Source organism: Poecilia mexicana, unplaced genomic scaffold (genome assembly GCF_051168715.1).
Source record: "Poecilia mexicana isolate PSO_F unplaced genomic scaffold, ASM5116871v1 scaffold_23, whole genome shotgun sequence".
NCBI lineage: Eukaryota > Metazoa > Chordata > Actinopteri > Cyprinodontiformes > Poeciliidae > Poecilia > Poecilia mexicana.
In genome coordinates this window covers 10051233-10072388 of record NW_028263392.1, presented here as the reverse complement: position 1 = coordinate 10072388, position 21156 = coordinate 10051233, and the positions used below count along the sequence as shown (strand labels likewise).

Sequence of the window (21156 nt, the reverse complement as noted above, 5' to 3'; positions counted from 1 at the left end):
GGAGGTCCATGCAGAGAGATGGTGCAGAGCCATGCTGATCACCTCCGTTGAGACAATGCATTACTCTTCCTGTTTCCTGTCCCACTTTCTGTACCTGATTTAATAGTTTGACACAAAGCAACAGATTAAACAAACAAAAAAAAACTATCTTATTTCATTTAATTTTTTTATTTTTTCTTTTGTCTAGCTCATTGATTCAAATATAGATTGCTTTAGGGTCTCTAACACATGGCATGTACACCTGTTTAAAACTTTAATTTGCTCCGTTTTAATCTGTGCCAGATGAAATTAGAGCAAGAACCACTTTATTTGAAAGTAATTTGTTGGTAATATTTGAGTTAATTTCCCAAATTTCACTTGTTTTTTCCTCTTCCTCTCTGTAGGTGCATAATGTCCTTCATCTCAAAACGGGCTTGATCCTGCAACGGTACTGGACTGTGCCTCTGTCCCTCTCCTCAACCGTCAACCGTCAGCACAGCCATGACATCTCACAAAAAAACACGGACCTACTTTTTCTTATGCTGCTTCCTGTTTAGTTTGGTGCTTCCTGCGGCATCACAGACGGTGGTGCAAGCCCCACAGGCCCACAGTGCCGGATCCCAAGTGATCACAGCGTTGCTCCAAGAGGAGGGGTACGCCTCATTTTATGCCGAGGACCCGCAGTGGACATTTAACCATCTTGCTGTGGACTATCGCAATGGCAACGTTTATTTGGGAGCAGTTAATCGCATATACAAACTGTCTCCAAGTTTGAAGCTTCAACTGTTCCATGAGACTGGTCCAGATGAAGACAACCGCAAGTGCTACCCACCACGTATTGTCCAGCCTTGCAGCGAGCCACTGACGCTTACCAACAATGTAAACAAGATGCTTTTGATGGACTACAGGGAGAACCGGTTGCTGGCTTGTGGCAGCCTCTACCAGGGCATCTGCAAACTCCTCCGTCTAGATGACCTCTTCAAACTGGGAGAGCCCTTCCACAAGAAAGAGCACTACCTCTCTGGTGTGAATGAGAGTGGCTCTGTGTTTGGTGTCATTGTTTCCTATGGCAATGCCTCTCCAGATATGTTGTTTGTAGCCACAGCAGTCGATGGTAAGCCAGAATACTTCCCTACCATCTCTAGCCGAAAACTGGCAAGAAACTCAGAGGAGGATGGCATGTTTGCCTACGTCTTCCATGATGAGTTTGTGGCCTCTATGATTAAGATCCCTTCGGATACATTCACCGTTATCCCTGACTTTGACATATATTACATTTATGGCTTTGCCAGTGGGAACTTTGTCTACTTCCTAACTTTGCAGCCCGAAATGGGAGGTGGACCGACCACAGGTTCCTCTTCTGCTGGTCGGGAACAGGTGTACACATCCAAGATAGTTCGCCTTTGCAAGGCAGACACAGCATTCATCTCGTACGTCGAGGTCCCGATCGGGTGCATAAGTGGCAACGTGGAGTACAGATTACTTGAAGCAGCCTACTTATCGAAAGCTGGTTCCATCCTTGCACCTTCACTGGACATGGCCCCAGATGACGATGTGCTTTTTGCCATCTTCTCAAGAGGTCAGAAGAGGCGTCCGAGGCAGGCCCCTCAGGACTCTGCTCTGTGTGTTTTTTCACTTCGAAAGATCAATGAGAAAATCAAGGAAAGGTTGCAGTCCTGCTACAAGGGAGAGGGCACACTGGATCTGGCCTGGCTGAAAGTCAAAGATGTTCGGTGCAGCAGTGCGGTGAGTATGCTAGAACAAAATGCAAATGTGAGATTGTTGGTTGCGACAATTTTATGATGACATGACGGAATTTCAGAACCAAGTTAGACATCTAAGAACATCAAGTGAAATTTGCATTGCAATTTCTAAAGGTTTCTTTGAAGATTTTTGGATTTTCCTTTTTTCATTTCCAGCATCTTTAAAATATACTTAACTGGTCATAAAAAACAATTTGCATATTGTTTCTAGTTATTCTAATTATATGCAAGTGTCTCTGGGGAATATTAGACGTGATTCTCACCGATGTTTCACTAACGAGCTCTGCTGCACAAAGGGAGTTACCAACACAATGTTCTTCAGTGGGTTCATAATCCCTCCAGTCGCAATGAGATGTTAACCATCCACTGCCTGTTTGAATCTGCTCACCCTTTAAACAGTGCAGCTGAACAGTGTGCCAAATTACCATAATTTTATTCTCTGTAACAGCATTACAAATTCAGTGGTTCAGTTCATTTGATTTGTCTCTTTGCGCACATAACAAATAAGGTTAAATTGGGTATTGGATGCTTGGGCTACCTTCCCCAGGAACCGCAACTCTTTCCTCAACTACTCTTCTCTTGATGCTGCTGAATGGTTAGAATAAAAAACTATTTAAATCAAAACTGTATAACTGCATGAAGTAATTTTAAATGCTATTATCCAGGAAGTGATGACTCTGCCATAGCCGTAACTCCGAGATATAAATTTCATCTTGATGGTGCTGAGAACATATTATCCTGACCTCAGTCATGTACTGCTCTGAGACATTATGATGTTGACCCTACTTGTGTATGGATCTCAAATAACTGTGTTAATCTATTAATCTGTCTCTGGCACAGCACACGTGCCAGGGTGCCGTTGTCTGCAGCTTGAGGGTCTGATAAATCACGCCTGGGGTAGAGCTGGCGGCAGGGAGAGTAGATAGTGAGGTAGCTCAAAGAGGTTAGCGGTGAGAAATGATGCCATTTAAACATTGCACTAACGTCAGGGCATAAATTAGACCCTGCTGAACAAGTGACACTGGACTCAGGGGATAGATGAGTTCTGACACTCATGAATGTCTGTATGTGCAGGTTTGACTGCTGAGAAAGCAGACATAGTTAGAGTGGGGCAAAAAAACATTCTGTACCAAGACAGAAAAAAGTTTTATTTTAATCCACATTTTTATTTACATAACAATATTCTTTTTAAAAGCTTCTTTAAATGGAGTAAAGATGAAGTATGCTTTTATCACACTACACTAATGAATGATTTGTTTGATTGCACTTGAACAATCAAAGCTAACCTGAATTGTCTGCAGGCATGGTTCTTTTGCTAATGTCTCACGGTTTGTGTTTATGAATGTTTGCTTGTCACTCTCAGATTAATTTCTTTGCTACTTTAAATGACGCGTGACCGGAAATGCTATATCACACATAACAGAAACGTACTTTAAACTAATGACTCTCAAATTGTGCTGAAGCAGCCACAAACATGTACATTGTTCACTCTTGCACATTTAAAATGCCATGTTGCTTTGAGAATAGAGGATGACATGCTGGTTTTTTTGGTTCCTGCTCTCAAAAATGCTCTAGTTAAGGAATCAGAAAATTCCATGAATATCGCACGGTTATTAGGGCTGTCCTTGCTGCAGTCTAGAAAAATATTAAATTTAATTATTTTGCAGGTCTTAATAAGTACAGGAAAAGACAATAACAGTATAGAAAAATATTTGTTTCCTTCCTTGCATGGCGTTTTTTGTCTTGGTGTCCTTCCTTTTTTCCATCCTCTGTTCCTTATAATATAGTGTGCTTTTTGCCCTCCCTCTATTTTTTCTCCTCTTGTCTCTTTTGTGTACTTCCTTTTTGTTTTGCATTCCATGTGTCTTCCTTCCTTACGTCATATTTCTCTTTCCTCTTCATATGTTCTGCTTCCCTTTTAATGGTGAACTTTTATGGCTTTAATTTAAACAACCGAGAACTGGAAAAAAACAGAATCTAGACAAATCTGGAAGTTTTACAGAATTACACGCTCCATGTAACAAGCACTCCATGGTCTACATTTGGATTGTGATTATAAAACGTAACCCCTCACCGATGACATTCATTGCATCGCTAACCATTTCCCTTGATTCAAACATGCACGTTATTTCACCTGGAGTTTCTTTAAGTTAATTATTAAGAAAGCTACAATGAAGTTCTTACTACACGCAATCTAAAATGGACATGGTCCTATTTTTCCTGAAGATTTATCTGACCTCATACATGCAGTTAGTCTGAAAAATGCATCATTGTGAAGTGCTAGGCGCTAATGTTAGCCTGTGTTTTTTGCAGGCAGCTCTTGTTTACTGTAAAGCACCGTCATCCCTGTTGCCACTAAAGTCAGCGATCTGGTTAGAGAAAAAGAACCACACACTGTCTTTGGCACTTTGACCAGGATATGATTCTTAAGGATCTAGTACAATCAAATTGACAGTCTTCATGTCCTTTACAGTGTAGACCAAGGGATAGAGTACAGACAGCTGTTATTATTTTTTAATGGCGGACTGCATGTCAGGGCTGGGTGTGAGAGGGAGCTAAGATGATACTGAGACTTGTATTAAATAGATTCCCCTTTATCTTGCCCTCTTCATTGCTCAGTATCTTCTGCTATCTCACACCCTGTTCTCCTTTTCTTGATTTCTTACACTTTTATTTTCTCAATCTTTCAAACAGCATCATATTTTGAACATGATGTTTTTTTCCTCCAATTAGGGAGAGGACGAACAGCCCCAAGGCTCATTAGAGCAGGCTAGCTGTGTAGTCGAATACACACACACAGTTTTGATGGTGCAGAAAAATATTCATACTTTGTGGTTACTTTGGAATGGATGATGGGCAGAACCAGGATATTTTCTATACCATCACTTTAGTAACTCGTTAGGGTTAGATAAATAAGGTGCCTTGCAAAACATATTCACACTCCTGAAATGTTTGGACATTTTACCACTTTACACTTTACATTTTTGTGATAGGCAAACTCAGAAATAATTCACAGTCATGGAGCGGAAGAAAGAATTATAAGTTGGGCTTAATTTTTTTTAAAACAAAAATAAATCTAACAAATATGGGTTGCATGATGCTACCACCACCATGTTTTTACATTGCTGATGGTGTGTTCAATGGTGTTTTAGCATAAAACACAAGCAAGTACAGAATATGGACAACTCAATATTTTTAAAACACAGTTTTCCATCAGACATCTGAGAAGTCCAGTAAACATCTATTAATATATATTGAGGCATATGAACAGTAAGATTTTTTTTTTACAGAAGCATATTTAAAATCTAACTTTATCACGTTTTTTAAAAAAATTACCAATGCACAAAGCAAAAAAAAAAAAAAAAAAATGCTATAACCAAAAATAATCACACTAAAAAAAATCAGCAATGAGGATTAAAATATGAAAAGGCTGCATGAATCTTATATTACAATATTATACACTACAAACTGTAGTAAACACAAAATTTGAACATCTTAACATAATTTAACGTGATCTTGTTTAAAATACACAAATTATCATAACATTATTTTTTTAACCCCGTTATCAGTATCACCAAGTTATGCAAGTGTTTTTAGGGTGACAATTGCATGTTTCACCTAAGCTAAACATTTTAAATATGTGTTTTTTATAATAACATAACTGTAGAATGTCATAATCAAACAATTAAAGCAAGTGTGTGCTGGGACACGAGGCTGCTGTCTTTGTTAGGGCTGCATAAAACATTTGCCCCTACCAGACCTTTGATGCTTCACACCATCTTTAAGAGGCTTTCAGTCATCACTGGAGAGAGGCAGAGAGGGAGTCAGAGAAGAAAAGGAATGTACAGCAGAGGGGAGAGAGGATACATGGAAAGAACAAGTGTGTATGTGAAGGGGGGGGGGGTGCTTCCTCTTTGCCTCAAATGGCCATGCTTGGCTGATCCACATAATGCATGCTCAACAGTATAACTCTGCAAAGGGCCTGCATCCATAGATCATTGTGAAGTGGCGTGTGACCTATAAAAAAAGCGCTGCCTGTTCCCTCCATGTTGACTGTGTCAGCAGAAAAAAAAAACAGAACAACAAAACAGCAGGATTGCAATAAATTCCCTCACTTTTTTTTTTCTCTCATCCTTGATTCATCGCTTGCATCCTCGGCCACTTTCTTCTTCTGCCTGTCCTTTTCATCGCAATCTTACAAAAATACTAGCCTTATGTGTCTCAATCTTTTTTAGATTCTGTTCACAGATTCCTATGTTTCTTACAACAGTTTCTGTAAGCAGCAAAGGGAAGCCTGCCACCCCTCGAAGACTGACGGGAAAATTACAAGGTCGTTCACAAGTCTCTGACAGGCTACGGCCATCCCTTCTAGTAATGATCATTAATTACATGTCATTAACTAACATGCCATGGGCTATTCTTCTACATTTGTTATGTGCTACCGACTTCACATTCTGAATTCTCCCCAATTAATTAGATTATTCTAGTCGGCCGCTGCTGTTTCTTTGACTCTCTTTCTTGATCTCCAACAGCCCTTCAACACATGGACATCACCCTTCATTTGAAAGGAGCTCTTCTGCTTTTAAATTCAGTCTTCTCCTGGCTTTCACCTTAAATTTCCTTTACCTTTTTTTCCTATTTAAGCTTGGCTTGACCAGCCTTTGAATGATGACGGCCTGTGTGCTGGTCATCTCAATCGCTCTGCTGTCTGATTGTGGAGCTTAATCAGTCACTGGCTACTGCTGCGGCTGATGAGTCAGTCTAGGTCACATCCTCAGGAAGGGAAAGGCTAGCAGATTCATTAAGGACATCCAGACTGCCCCCCCTCCCTTTCTACTTCACCTCACTCCATGCACATATCCGCTATTCTGCTCGCTGGCTGGCACGCTAATTAAATCTCCTTACATGATACCACTTGCTAAAGGTCAGAATCAATCACAATATCATTATTCTGTGATTAAACAAGTGTCTTCTGCTTTCTTCGTCATACTCTACTGTTTTAACTAAAAAAAAATGTGTAAACTTCAGCTTTCTCTGCTAGGTGTTGGTGTATTTTTTCTCTGCTTCACAATAAGAGGAAAGCAATTTAAGTATATGACATTAATCCAGGTTATCAAAAAAGAGCCCTGAAATAACATCTAAAGTGCTGCAGGCCTCATTTGCCTTAAAATATGTCATGATTCAACAGTAAAAAGAGACTTTTACTCTTTAAAGGTTCAGTCTGTCAAACAGGCTGGGACATGATGTTAAACCTTGAGCAGTCCATGCTCAAATCCCAATATGGTTACATTTAAACAATTTGGCAAAGAAGAATGGGCCAAAGTTTGTCCACAGTGATGTAAAAGACTAATTTCCAGTTATTGCAAGAGATCAATGGTAGCCTCTGCCTCCAAAGGTGGCACAGCAGTTAATGGATTTAGGGAGCAGTTGCATTTTCCATAGTGGGCCACATTGTTTTGGAGATCCCTTTCCCCTTAATAAAGTCATAATTAAAACATTTGATTTTTCTTTATCTTTGTCTGTTTGTTCAACAATCAGACAAACACCGATATAAGGAGTACATGCTTTTACATAGCAGCAAATAATAGCTGTTAGATGAAATGTGTTAAAACATTGACTCACTAAGGCTGTTTAGTGAGTTAAAATGTTTTTAGCTGGTGAAATGTTTTCATTTTCTATTAGTTTTTGATAAGAATAAAATGTTCTCTGTTCCACAGAGAGGTAAAAGTCTCTGTAGTACATTATAAAGAGAGAAGCATTCAATCATCAGGAGAATTATGTGCTTTCATAAAATTCAGCTCACCTTACAGCTTCAAGGTTGATTTGTGATTTGGATTTTTTCCCCCCTTCACCATCTTCTAAACTTACACCTTCCTCTATTTCTCTTTTCCGCCTCCTGCTGCAGTGATGTCTCACCCTGTCGTGCTGTTTTATTCCTGATTTGATTCATTTTTTTCCCACCCTGCAAATATTTATTTGTTGTACCTGCATAACTAATGGTTGGCAGACGAAAACATGAGCAAACATGAATGAACAATTTATCATGAGACTGTCTCATATTGTTGATTTACTTGCATGTTTTGCCTCCGGATCACACAAGTAAATCAAGTTTATTGTCTAGCGTTACAAGTGTGTACTCGGCGTAATTTACACACATGAATGCCATTTAATGTACAGATTGGTGGGATTTTCAAGCTGTGGTCATTTTGTTAGTGTACCTTTTTAAATCCTGCTTAAAATTTTTACATTTAACTCAATAACTGTGAGGCAAATGGAAATTGGAGACTTTATAGTTTTTTTTTTTTCCTCTTTAATTGAGTGAGTTTCAGTATAGTTATGTCTAGTGACACGTGTTGCACATCCCCAACTGTAGTCTTCAGAGTAGAATTGTTCCATCATTGCTGCATTAAAACTACTAAAGCAAATTACTGACTTGCATAAAAATGAAAACAGAAATAATTTCGAAAGGTTATAAAACCCCAAAAACTCTACATGGCATGATGGCAGTATTTGTGAGGTTGGTTGTATGAACTAATAAGCAAATTTAATTTACATAGAACCCTTCACAGGTAAAGAAGCACAAAGTTATTAATTCTGCAGCACGACTCATACAGGCATTGTTTTGTTAAGAGAAAATCTAATGTTGACATAATTTTAGCACGTTAAATACAGCAGATTCATTTAGTCATGAAAGAATTATGCAGTGCCTCCAATCATCTTAGCAGGTTGGTCATTTAGCACAGCAGGGCAAGAGGAAAATACTAGTTCCCATTTGGCAAGTCACAAAAAGAACCTAAAGCATGCTGGAATCCATTTTTCTAGTTCCTTTCCTTCTGTCTACATGCATAGTTTTGAAGATTAATCTGTGCACAAAAATATAATACAAAACAACTTTTTATTTCCACAAATCACCTTTTTTTGCCCTAAAAATAAGTCAATTAAGTACATCACTAAAAAGTGCCACCAAAAGTACATTAATACGTTTAAAAATATGTTAAATTTCGACATACCAAGCGTCGCTGCAGTTGATCGTGTGCCATTAATTTGGTGAAGTTACAGCGAGTAGAAACAGTCCTTACAGCAGTCCAAACCCAGATTAGGCCATACATCAGAGAATGTTAGAGTGCTGATCTCTTTCAGTCCCCCACTAATCGCATTGAGCAACTCTAGCTTTCTTGTGCTTGCTGCCCGCTCTCTTTTTTTTTTTTTTCCACACTCTGTATCTACTGATTCCTCTGCATGGTCCAGAAGAGAGGTCTTTTTGTGTTGGTGCTGGCAGCCAGACACAAGCAAAGAGATGGATACGGCTGAGAGTGACCTGATTCTGCATCAGTGTTTGGCCTCTGCCCAAATATAGACTCCCTTCTCTTGTCCTTCTGTCTTTATGATGGATCTGTCAATCTTCTGGAACGCTTTACTTACTTGGACAAACATTTGTTCCTATTTTTGGATGTTTGCGAAAAATAATAGAACAAAATAGATTAAAAGTTTGTTCTTTGATGCAAATGTCTTCTGAAATTTGACTCACTTATTGGAAATCTAGAAAATCTTTGAATATTTAAGAAATGCACATGAGACAAAGTCAAGGTCAACAGTGATGCCATTAGCTACTTGACTACAAATGCTGTTGTAGTTTAAAAAAAAAACATGACGTCTGCTTCCTGCTTAACCTGAAAAAAACAATGAAGATCATGTGTAACCTGAAGAAATTTCACATACAAGGTTTTTTTTTTTGTCCCATTTAGGCTGAGTTCAGATAATTAATTTCCTAATGATTTGAAGTACTTGCTTTTTCTGAAAAATTAATTAATCTTTGAATAAATGAGGGGAACCTTGTTATCTCTGGAGGAAGCATTCAATCATCGAAGGCCCAAATACTGCCAACTACTCAGTTTGTTTCTGTTAGATCCTGTTAACCTTTAAACCCAGGAGTGATGAGCTGTAATCTGTCATGTCCTCAGCTATAACTGATGAGGACCAAAAAAACAAAGGATGTTTATGGTCTGTCACCTAAACGAGGAATAAGACTGAATAGATCAGAGCATTGGCACTGGTTGCTGCTAAAACCTATTATAAGGACTCATCTTGGTTCTCATCAGCAAACCATTACTCAAATATAGGTCTACGGCAGGACTTGGAGGACAAAATGTTCATTCCTGACAACAACTTCTTCTTAAAAGATCTCTGGTTAAATTTTGGGAACTTAAAGATTTGGGAACTTGTGGAAAAGTTGCCCTGCATAGAAATTTGTCTTCTGTTTATTCTCAGTCAGTGTTGGTCTATGTCCATCTTCTTTTTATTTTTTTTCTACCTTTATCTCAGACCTTCAACTGCGTGACATGCTTCTGACCCACATTTAGGTTGTCTATATCAATCATTCATCCCACTCCATATGACCCTACATTGTAGCCTCCAGCTTGTGCCCTTAACCAGCAATGTTCCATTTGTCTAATGAAAGCAGACCCCATATTTCCCGTATATCTTGTTCTAAGGGCTCTGACGATGATGATGGCCCTCGGTGATAGGTTGAGCAGAGACCATGGCCTTGCGCGATTTATCGGAAGCCCCCAGAGTGCACTTCGAGGAAGAAAAAATGGAAAATGAAACAAACAAGACCTGTCTCCCTTTAAAGGCATTCCCTCAGATTTTTTCACAACCTTTAAGGCAGTTTTAGATTTAAAACAATTTTGTATCTAAATCATTTTCATTCCTGCACCTTGTTTTGGTCTACCTGGGATATCCCTTTTACTATAAAGCATTATTTTAGTGTTATTCTATTTTGTATCAGGTTTACTGGTTTTAGCCTGAACAAAGTGATATGAAAAAGTATTTGCTACCTTGCAAGTTTCTTTTGTTCTTATGACAAGTTTCTCTTTTGCACAACACAAATTTTTGCTTTATTTAACGAAAGAAAACAAAAAAAATAGACCCTTGGATTTGCTTATTTCACGATAGATAAATTATAGTTTGCTGACCCATTTAGAATCCATTAGCAGTAGCAGCATGTTAATCTAGAGGGTACTTTTCTAACTTTAGTTTGTTTCCCATTCGGTCAGTCAGACCACTGTTATTGTGCCCAGGTGGTGAACTCAAATGTTTTGCAGTGATTTGCCGGAGTGCAGGAAAGGCACAGATTTTTTTTTTGTTTGTTTTTATTTCACTTTGAATTTCTTTGGTGTCTTGCTGCACCAGCATTTCAGCAGTTCCTGTTGTATTGGATGGACGGTGGGGAATAGAGCCTGACAGAGGAGCCTCCGGCGCAGTTGAAGAACCAGAGCCTGACTGCAGTCTTCTTCCATTCTCTAACCTGTTTTCATTTTTTGCTGCCTCCAACATAACAAACTGATGAATACCTGATATAAGTCATATTTCTTCAGAATTCAGGCTATTTCTGAATGCCAAAAAAATGCTTGTGTTGACACAATGTGTGTATGATTGCATTTAAATAACTTTTTTTGTAAAGTATCTTGAAATGACATGTAAATTTACACTATGTAAATTAACTTAATCGAACTAAAATTGTTTTTGAAACACATATTCCACTCACACTAATAGCGATTAACATGTTTTTTTTAATGTCCGTTGCAAGTTTACGTTGGGGAAAAAGTGCCTTAAAACTGTACCGCGAAGCATTTTGAAGCATTTCCACTCTCGTTTTTCTTACTTGTGATTTCTCTCTGCTCTGTTGCAGCTATTAACCATTGACGATGACTTTTGTGGGCTCGACATGAATGCGCCTCTGGGTGTGTCTGAAATGGTGCACGGCAAGCCTCTCTTTACGGACGCCATTGACAAAATGACCTCTGTGATTGCCTACGTCTACAAGAACCACTCACTGGTCTTCGTGGGCACAAAAAGTGGACGAGTCAAGAAGGTAAAGAGCAGACTTTGGGTTGAGTAAACTGCATTATAGATAGTTTAATCAATGGGAGCCGAGATTTGGTTTCTCTCTGTTAGAATGTGTAGTAAGAGCTGGGAATTGGGAATACTGGATTGGAGAATGGATAGTAGTAGAAAGGCAGATTGACTTTCAGGCAAATCAGCTGAATCGGCTGTATTTGCAGCATGAAGGTGCGTGTGCTTGAGTGAAAGAGGGGGAGAGTGAATGGTAGTGCGTGTCCTTTACTGAAGAAGAAATTGTGTATATGTGTGTGTGTTTTGAGGTAAGGGAATCACGAAGGCCCCTAAGGGGGTTTTATTTCTACTGCCAAGCGCATCTGATATCTTTCAGACCTGCTCATCCCCGGCACCGTATATCACGCATACACGCGTTCACACCCGGAATCCGGAGGATCCGCTACAGTTTTCCTTTACTTTGGACTTGTATAAAATCCAGAACCCTGGGGGCAAATTGTTGTGCACATCAGCATGTTGCAGAACTTGCTAGACAGCACAAATCGGCATGTTACAGAATTGATTAGACAAAGTTTATTATCTCTTGCGAGGGAAATTAAGAAGTCAGAATGAGATTAAATGCATAATTTATTAAGTAATTTATGTACCTGATAATAGCATACAATGGAGCCCCAAGGAGTCATGTAAATCACACCTTTTCACTGTGGCAATTTAAAAAATGTAACATAGATAATCATTCAGGCGCCTTGTTCCCAATACATCTAAATAATACGACATACATCCAACTGCATTTAGAAGTCACCCAATGAATTGAGTTAGAAAAAAATCATCTCAAAATAAAACTGTCCTGTGAAGGCCTCAGATTTCTTGGAAAGCATTTTTAGTCCCCCACCCAAAAAAAATTATATATATAGAAAATCAAGATGAAACATATTGTGGCAGTGTAATGCTATGGGAAAGTTGGTGAGAAATAATGTAAAGAGGAGTTGAGGTAAATCCATGTCTATGGTTCAGATTTACTTTTTCAAAATTTAGAAAGTTTTTCTTGTACTTGACAATTATTCACAACTCACACAGAGAATTGCAATTGAATACATAAAAAATGGTGGTTGTAATGCAATAAACTGTTGAGGTTATAAACACACACATACAAGGCACCACAGGAAGCCAAAATGTTCAGTGTGGCACTGGTAAAAGAAAAAAAAAGGAAAAAAGATTGAAGTTAGTAATGTTTCCAAGGGCATTTTCTAATACCTTCAACTGTAACTGTCTCTCCTTAAGTCTCATGTCACACTCTGTGCGAATTCAGAGCTCTTGGCTAAACAGGATTTCTCCCCTCAGAGTTAAGAAGTGGAGGATAAGCTGGGTTTTGGAGTGTTGTTGCTTCCACCTTAGACTGCCTTCATGCCCTTGTGCCCTTTTGTGTGTGGCAGACCTTTTCACAGCTAAAGGGATGGTGCACTGGTGCAAAGGATTATATAACCTGGCACCCTATGCACCTTTACATTGCTGTCTCACAGATATATGCACCCAGAGATTGCAGAGACTCTGTCAAACTAAATCAAATAAGAGATTGGCATGACCGGTGAGCTGAGACCGAGAGAAGAGATTTTGCAGAGATTTATATATTTATATAACACTTGATTTTCTCGGTAGCCTGTCTTTAAATAGACATTTTAAAAATGAAATAAAAATTGTACTTTGCAGTAATCTTTCAACGGGACGTTTTAAAAACATTTCCTGGAAACCAAACAGAACAATCCAGTTATATACATATGGTATATTCAGACAAAGACCCCTTTCAGACACTTCCACAAAGGCAATCAATATCATGTGTCAACATAGGCGTGCACACACAGCACCATTACAATTCCATCCTTCCCTCCCTTGTACACACTTCCCCTCCCCTGTCATTAACTGTATACCATTAGATGACATCACAGGCAATAAAAAACAACAACAAGACAATAAAAAGTCTGAGCTGAAGTCCACCTCCTTCATCAGTGACTTTATAACCTCTGGACTAATGGATGTTGATTTATACTCTGCCCTCCACCTTATTTTTTTCCATCCTTTAGTCCCTATCCTTTTCTCCTTCCCTGACCAGCTCTCTCACTGCTCATCTTTCAATCTGCTTTCCTGCTTTTTATGTGGCGTTGTGACAAACACATCACCTTGAATGAATCTGAGAATTACAGGAAAAGAGTGGGCATAATTTAACTGAGTCCTTCTTGGTCGCGTTAAATGTTCCTGTTTATACTCTCACATTTATGACATCATGAACTAAACTGAGCAGGAAGTAGAGTAAATTAAATTCAGTTTGCTTGTAAAATTGCGCAACGTAATGGGGGTTAGTGTAAAATTTCTCAAGTGCAATGTGAGTCCTGTGGAAGTGGAAATAGAAATAGCTCCAGTATGTCTGTACTAATTGCATAATGGATTCTCGAGCCTTTCACCCATCCATATTAGCACAAGTCATAGTTAGTCCTGACCATAAATTCATCCTCAATCTCAAATGGAGATTGTTCGCAGATTTACTTGTACATTAAATATATTAATCTTGTTTAAGCTTAAGAAGAAGTCCCACAATTGCTTTTTTTCCCTAATGCAAATAGTTTTTCTTTAGTCATTCCAATTACATGAATACCACCTAGGTTCTTTTTTATAAATTTTATCACAACACAGTGGAAAAAAATCTTTTACACAAAAACCAACCCATCCCATAAGAACTAAACGTGATTTCCCCATAAACATCAATGTTGTTTAATACATAAAATTTTGCTTAAGCTGCTATCTTCGACCAGGTCTTGAATAACCTCCTTGTCAGACATTTATTAGCTTTCCTAGAAAATATGTTTCATCAGCCAGCCATAAAATAAGTTCATATTTTAATGCAGTGGCATAATGTTGGACTTTAAATATGGTTATTTGCTCTGTACCAAGGGCGGAACCATTTTTGATTGATATATATATATTTTTTTAAGTTATCGTAGTTTTTAGACATTTTGAATTTGTAATGCACCGCTGTCACATTGCTTGGGTTTAAAATGTTACATTATAAAGGAAAATTGATCAAGCTATCAAACTAAATTTCTCTCAAAACTCTTAACATGCCCAATATTACTTATGGTGCTGGATCTGTGATGCTGTGGACCTTTTTCTTTTTTTTTTTTTTTTTTATCGTTTTATGCGTCTCTACCCTCTTTCTTCAACATTCTCTTAATTTTTGCTCTTCCTGTTCGATTCATCGCTCTGCCTTCTTCTGTCTACTTGTCCATGGCTGAGCGGAGCTGCCGTGTGAGATCTCTTTGATGGCTACCTCCTGCTTCTGGAAGTGAATAGACCATATGGCTTCTGTCAGTCTGTCTGTCGGTCAGTTTGTGTGCTCGTTGGTCTGTGATAAACATGTGAGGAGGCGAAGAAGTGATGGAGATAAAAGACTGAGGCAGGGTTAGGTTTAAACCTATTTACTGCAGGTCAATGCACAACAGCAAGTCAAGGAGAAAGACTTAGCCCCCTATTGACTTCGATTTTGTTTATGGCTATCTGATCGTATAACACATTGGTGTGACAGATAATTGTTGATGTTGAGACAAATGTGTTATAGTCAAAGATTACTAGTCATTTTTTTTTAAATGTGCACAGATGGATGCATCAGTGACCCATTACGCCCGTGCAGAAGCTAATGCACACACTACTGGACAGAAGCCGGCCAGTTATCGGCATGGGGTCAAGGCTTGAGAGGTAGACTCGGGGACAAGAGGAAGGTGTGGAGGGAAAAAGTGGAGCGAAAAGAGAGCAAAAAGATGAGATTGAGAACTACCTGCTGAGGTGCTAATGCATCTTCCCTCTGTCAATCCCAATGGGGGAGCATTGGCGCTCAATACAATGAGCAGCTAACCTTGAACTTGACATCGACAGCCGCCCAAAATTTAGCAAGCTGGAACATGCAAGGCAGCTGAAGCTGGAACAGGTTATTGTGCCTTTATCTTAGGTATTTCCAAGTTTTAAGCTGCTGTTTGTGCATATGACTTTTGCCAACTGTTTCTTTTTACAACTGTTATATAAGAGGGCATAAGAAGAGCTTTCAAAATAAGCTGTTATAGCCTTGCTGCTGCGACCAATCATTATTTTTTTATTAAGGGCCGCAGGGACTTGATGACCACATGTGACAGAGCAGATGCTGTAAAGTGGAGCTTTGCAGAGTTTTTAAAGCGAACACAAAATTATTAGAGTTCACATTTTGAACTGCCTTCTGGCCTCTGATATTGGCCATTAGTGCCATTAGTGTGGGTAGCATTACTGAAACCACATTGTATGTGCGTTTCCTTGAGAATATAGATCCTTACTTGAACTCTGAAATTTCAAAAAGGCTGCCAGTATTTCCAAAGCCCACATAGCAGACAGAGGTTGAAAGCTCAAAAGATTAAAGCCAAGCAGTTTTTCTGTAACGTGCAGTTTTTTTTCTCCCTTGTTTTCTTGCAGCCTCAATTGCAGTAATTGTTGTATTGTTATAATTATCTGGGCAAAAAAAATCTCATTTCTGTCAACAGTCAGTTTCTTTGTTGAGCTCCATAATTATGTATACTCAAAAGTATTTGGACTGGAAATTCGGTCATAATAGTTATTTTCCCAATTGAAGAGGAAAAAATTACCAAAATGAACAAAGATGAATATAAAATAAGCTACAAGAATTTGGACCATGATGAAGCAAGAGTATTAGAAAAGATGCGAACAAACGTAAGAATAACAAATGTTTTTATGAAGCTACCGTATATTTTACTTTAAGGAAGATTGGCTTTGTAAGGACTCATTGAGCTCTGTCATTTTATCGTGAAAGGTGGCAGAGGCGAGAAATGGGTCAATTCAAACACTGAATTGTGAATGTTTGCTGTCGAGAAGGGAAAGGTCAAACTCTCACTCATGCCTCAACCTCTGTCAATTTCTGTTTCGTGCTCTGTACTGGCTACCCTGACTTGACTGCATTATTACTTCTCTCTCCAACTACAGCAATCACCTTATCCTTCGCTATCGGTCTGTCAGATCCCCCCTATCTGTTGAATGAACAGGTCGTTTTCATATGGCCTTCTTTCTATTTATTTATAGAAACATGCATGAGTCTTGAAATATTCACAGCGTTGGACCGGTCTCGTTTTGTGCACTGATTGTGTCCTTGATTTGGCCGCATGTGTTTGTGTGCATGCATGACGTGCTGGTTAGCTGCAGACACAGATTATTGAAATGGGCTGAGCTGAGCTGTGGTCAGTGGAGCAGAGGATTAACTGTTTAAAGCTAATGATGAAATATGTTTTAGTGCTGCCAGGCTTCGTGTGGACACCACTTTATGATCTATACTGCCACCCGTTCTTGTACTGCTGTAAACACAATGCGGCTCAAGTGAGGCACACGCACGTGTGCATACTATTATCACCACTGCCAGTAGCCATTACAACCCCACCCATCTGTCCATTCAATCCTTGCAAGTGGCCTAAACCACTGCATTATTCAGCCAGTATTCCCAGAATGTCAATGTTCTCCTACTGTTAAGTATTCCTCAGCAGTCTTGCTAGTTGCCTTGGCACTTTGTGTGTTTTGCTGCTCCCACACCAGATAGTGCAGCTTGAGTTGCCATGGCAGCAGAGGCTGCTCCACAAGCACAGAGTATATAATGTATAGGGAAAGGCACACAGGCACATGTGTGAGTGTATTTTGACAAGTTTGGTTTTAAGTGTCAATTTTGCATAAAGAGTGCATATTTGATGCCGATACAATGATCTATGAGAACACCACTATCTAAAAACTGGTTTCCTCTCAGACAGGTGGCAACATTGTTCTTTCACTGCAGTAACCAGATGCATGTTACTCTGGCTAGACTGTGGTGCTTGTTGTAGAGAAATGTCAGGACAAATAAGTCTATGGAAGCCTCTGGCAACCTCCTTCAATTTACATCCCTATTCTAAGGTTTTATATTGCAGCATTACTACAAACCAACTGTTTCTCCATCATCCCCTGATAAGTCCTTAGTGTACAAGGTTGGCTTAGGCACTCTGCCAAGTTCCAGTTTCGTGTCTAAATTGGGGGAATTGGATGGTAGTTTGTGTTTATACATGTTTGTGTACATATAAGTCAATACTGTGTTGAAAAATGTAGGACATAAACCTCCATAAACCTTTTGTATTGAGTGAAGAAGCAGTGGCTTTGGATTTTGCATTGTTTTTTTTTTTCTGTAGTTAATTGCTTGGCAAGGATGTAAATATTCCTTAATTATTTGGATTAGGGTAAAATGGGACCAACAGGGAGAGAATAGGTCACTGAAAAAATGTATGTATGCCAAGGTGACTACATTTTGTTCCTTAACCATTTTGGGCTGATATAGATTTTGTAATTTCATATTTATAAACTACCAAAAGAAGCCGTGCCAAAGAAAATTTTATACTTGCTTAATTTCCTGATTATTTAAAGTAATTATTTGTAATTTCCTCCATGTAGTTAAAGAAAAAAAGTGGCTATGACCTGAAGGAGATCACTCATAGTTAATCTGTTTAAATAAGAAGTCATAATCAGTATTACTGGCATAAGACACTTGGCCCAAATACAAACAGGGTGTAGACTAAAATGTAAGAAAATAAGAAAAGTTTCCTTTGTCACATTGGCAGTTCAACATAAAATAGCATGCAATAATAAAAAAACCCTAAATAAAAACAAAAAGATATAAAAATATAAACATTTCCACAGACAATAAAAATAAAAGTGAAACAAGAACAGTACAAATACCGTAGAATAGTTAAATTGTAATTGTGCGATTTAAATTCCCATCTAGCAGTAGTCCAGTGTGATCTGTTTTCTGATTTGAGATAAGATTTCATAGCACGAATAGTCAGAGCTGTACAAGGGCCAAAATGTTCCCTGATATTGTTGGATTGCTCTCCAGCTTTCTTGGTTGTTGGTCAAACTTTACTGGTCAGTAGGTGTGCATGCAGATGGCATTCTAGTATCTCTAACCGAGTTATTATTTTTGCACATGGTTTTCAGAATCCAACAGTTTCATAGCTCACACCAAGATTTCTTATTTTTGAAACGGGGAGTAGTACAGGAGCAGGTGAAAAGCCATAGAGAGGAAAGCGAAGCACTGAAAGGAGGAGAGGGCGCAGAGGGCAAAATTACCAAGCAAAAATAAGGTAAGTAAGCTGCAGGGAGAAGAAAGTCAAAAAGGGTAAAGTGAAAAGGTGAAAGTGGTGAAATGGATTTTTATGTTCATTTCATTCACACGGGCCTGCTCCTACTGAGAGGCGAACCGGTATGAGGCAGTATATTGAGCTGTGAGTGATTCAAGTGGCTATTCACTACAATGTGTATGTGGATTTAAAAGGCTCGAGTCAGCCGAGAAGTGTGTCAAAACGGCAAACCTTGGTCTGATCCTTGTGCGCCCTGGCAGTTTGAACTTCAGCTGACTCGTGTGTGTTGCTGCTTGCTCAGGGTTAAGATGAGGTTAGCTGCTGAGAAACATGAGTCAAGGTCTGGGGACATAAACAAATCAAAGAGATGCCACATAATATTATGCCTTGCTACGCGTTGGTTAAGCACAGGCATTGCAGATCCCAATTCAGTACATAGTTTGTCTAGATTGTCTTTGAAAAGCAGCAGCTCATCGAATTAGATGCTCACATCTTGCTTCTTGTTGTAGACAATTATTGGGCAAACTGCAAGTTGAACAAGAAAGACTTGAACCTAAAGAAAACATTCCCATATTTTCTTTCTTCGGTGGCTCTCACAGAAATTTCTCAAAGAAAAGCATACAGTATCAGTCTTTGGTTAACTTTAGGAAAACATCTTCTTTCATAATCTTTATTTAAGAAATTTGTATTCAATTATGTGTTCGCGGGTAGAGTTAGTCAACATTCTGACGAACATTGCATTCCAAGCATTTTTGATGGTCTGACAATCTTCACAAATCAACAAACTTCCTGTTTTGTTAACAATATCAAGATAATAGGAGAACAAAATCATTTTATATGAATCAAAAATACACAATGAAACCGTTTCTTTTTTTTATGTGAAGGATATCGATCAAGTATTGTCTTATTTTAGATTATTCTCTCTGGGGAGAGAAGCAGCATCCTCTGCAGTTTGTCCACTATTCTAAATACACCATTGAAAATCATCCTCATCTAAAGCCATTAAAAAAAAACATTGCAATAGTTTCTGGAGCCACAAAAAATAGCCGTTTCTAAGACCGGGCATCATTCCTGAGTCAGCTTTTTTATTTTATTTTATCCAAGTTGTCTTTCAGTTTCTTTAATTTCCCTGGACCGAAACTTTGTATGTTGGGATGATTTTATTTTTCTGAGCTCAACTGTAAGGAAATAAGGTTTTGCACAATTACCACATTTCCGTAAGGGTTTATGTTGATTGTCGTTATTGGGCAAATTACAAGTGTACGTAACTGCGTCACATCAAAATTAAAAAGAATCATTAATTGTTCAGTTTTATGCATTGGTATTTGCTTTAGTGCCACATCATTGCATGGTGGTAGTTAATTTGTAGACCTGCTAGAAAGAAATCAATGTGTTGTCCAGCACGTAATCGCACAATATATTAATGTGTAGCTCAGATGGATGGCTGTTATCCTGCCAGCACAGACTGTAATTTTCCATCAATGCTGGTGCAAAAGACAAATTTGTATAGCAATACACAAGATGAGCATTTAAACTGTTCAAAGAATAGATAATAAAAAAAAATTACATTAGGCAACTCCTGTTATTTATTTCTCTGGTTTATTAGCTGAAAAGCAGTGTCGGTATTGATAGATTGCTTTCATTTTCTGTTTTCATCGCATTTTAAATATCTTGATTTATAATCACTTCTCTAAAAATCATTTGTGTGGCCAATTCAGTAATTCCTTTCCAATAGTTCATTATGCAGTATGCATATTTCCACAGTGCCACCTAATTTACTTGGTTTTATTGATGATAAGACGCCTCCCCCCCCCATACCTTTGTCTTGCTTCAAATGTTTCTTTATGTCCTTGGTTCTTCACTAAGTGATTTATGGCTCCGTTTCTGCAGCCGTAAAAGATGCACCACTGCAGGTGAGCCCTCTGCAGCTCCCCTCTCCCCCCCCCCCTTCCCTTTCTCTCCACACTTCCTTCCCTGCATGCCTGCAACCAATCACTGCACACTGTTGGGCACTTGGGACATCCAGAGTCCCCATCCACCTTTTCATATTCCGGTACCTGTCCTCCTTCTCGCCATGTCTTTCTCTCTCTTTATTGGATAGTGTTTCTCACAACTGGGTCATTCTTTCCACTCCCTGCAGTAAATGCCAGCGAGCACTCGGGCTGGGCAAAGCTACACTTCATAGCTTAGCATAGCTGCAACAGAGACTTCTGAGACTGCAGATGCAAGTTTTTCCAAGGGGACTTGTTTTGTATTTATTGCTCTTTTTCTGTTCACCACACCCCATAAAGACTGTAGAACATGTGCGTGCAAATTAGAGGTTCCTATGAATTTGCATACTCGCAAGTGTCTTCTATGAGAGTTGTATTAGACGCCACATGTAT

General features: G+C 38.8%; 1 protein-coding gene across 1 annotated transcript in view; it reads left to right on the top strand.

Moving 5' to 3' along the window:
* Positions 1 to 21156, top strand: part of plxna4 (plexin A4) — a 220701-nt gene that overhangs the window by 31058 nt on the left and 168487 nt on the right. The window contains exons 2-3 of the mRNA XM_088003196.1: positions 384 to 1725; positions 11434 to 11616. Coding sequence (XP_087859322.1) covers positions 481 to 1725; positions 11434 to 11616 — 1428 coding nt within the window. The 5' untranslated portion in view covers positions 384 to 480. The remainder of the gene's footprint in view (positions 1 to 383; positions 1726 to 11433; positions 11617 to 21156) is intronic.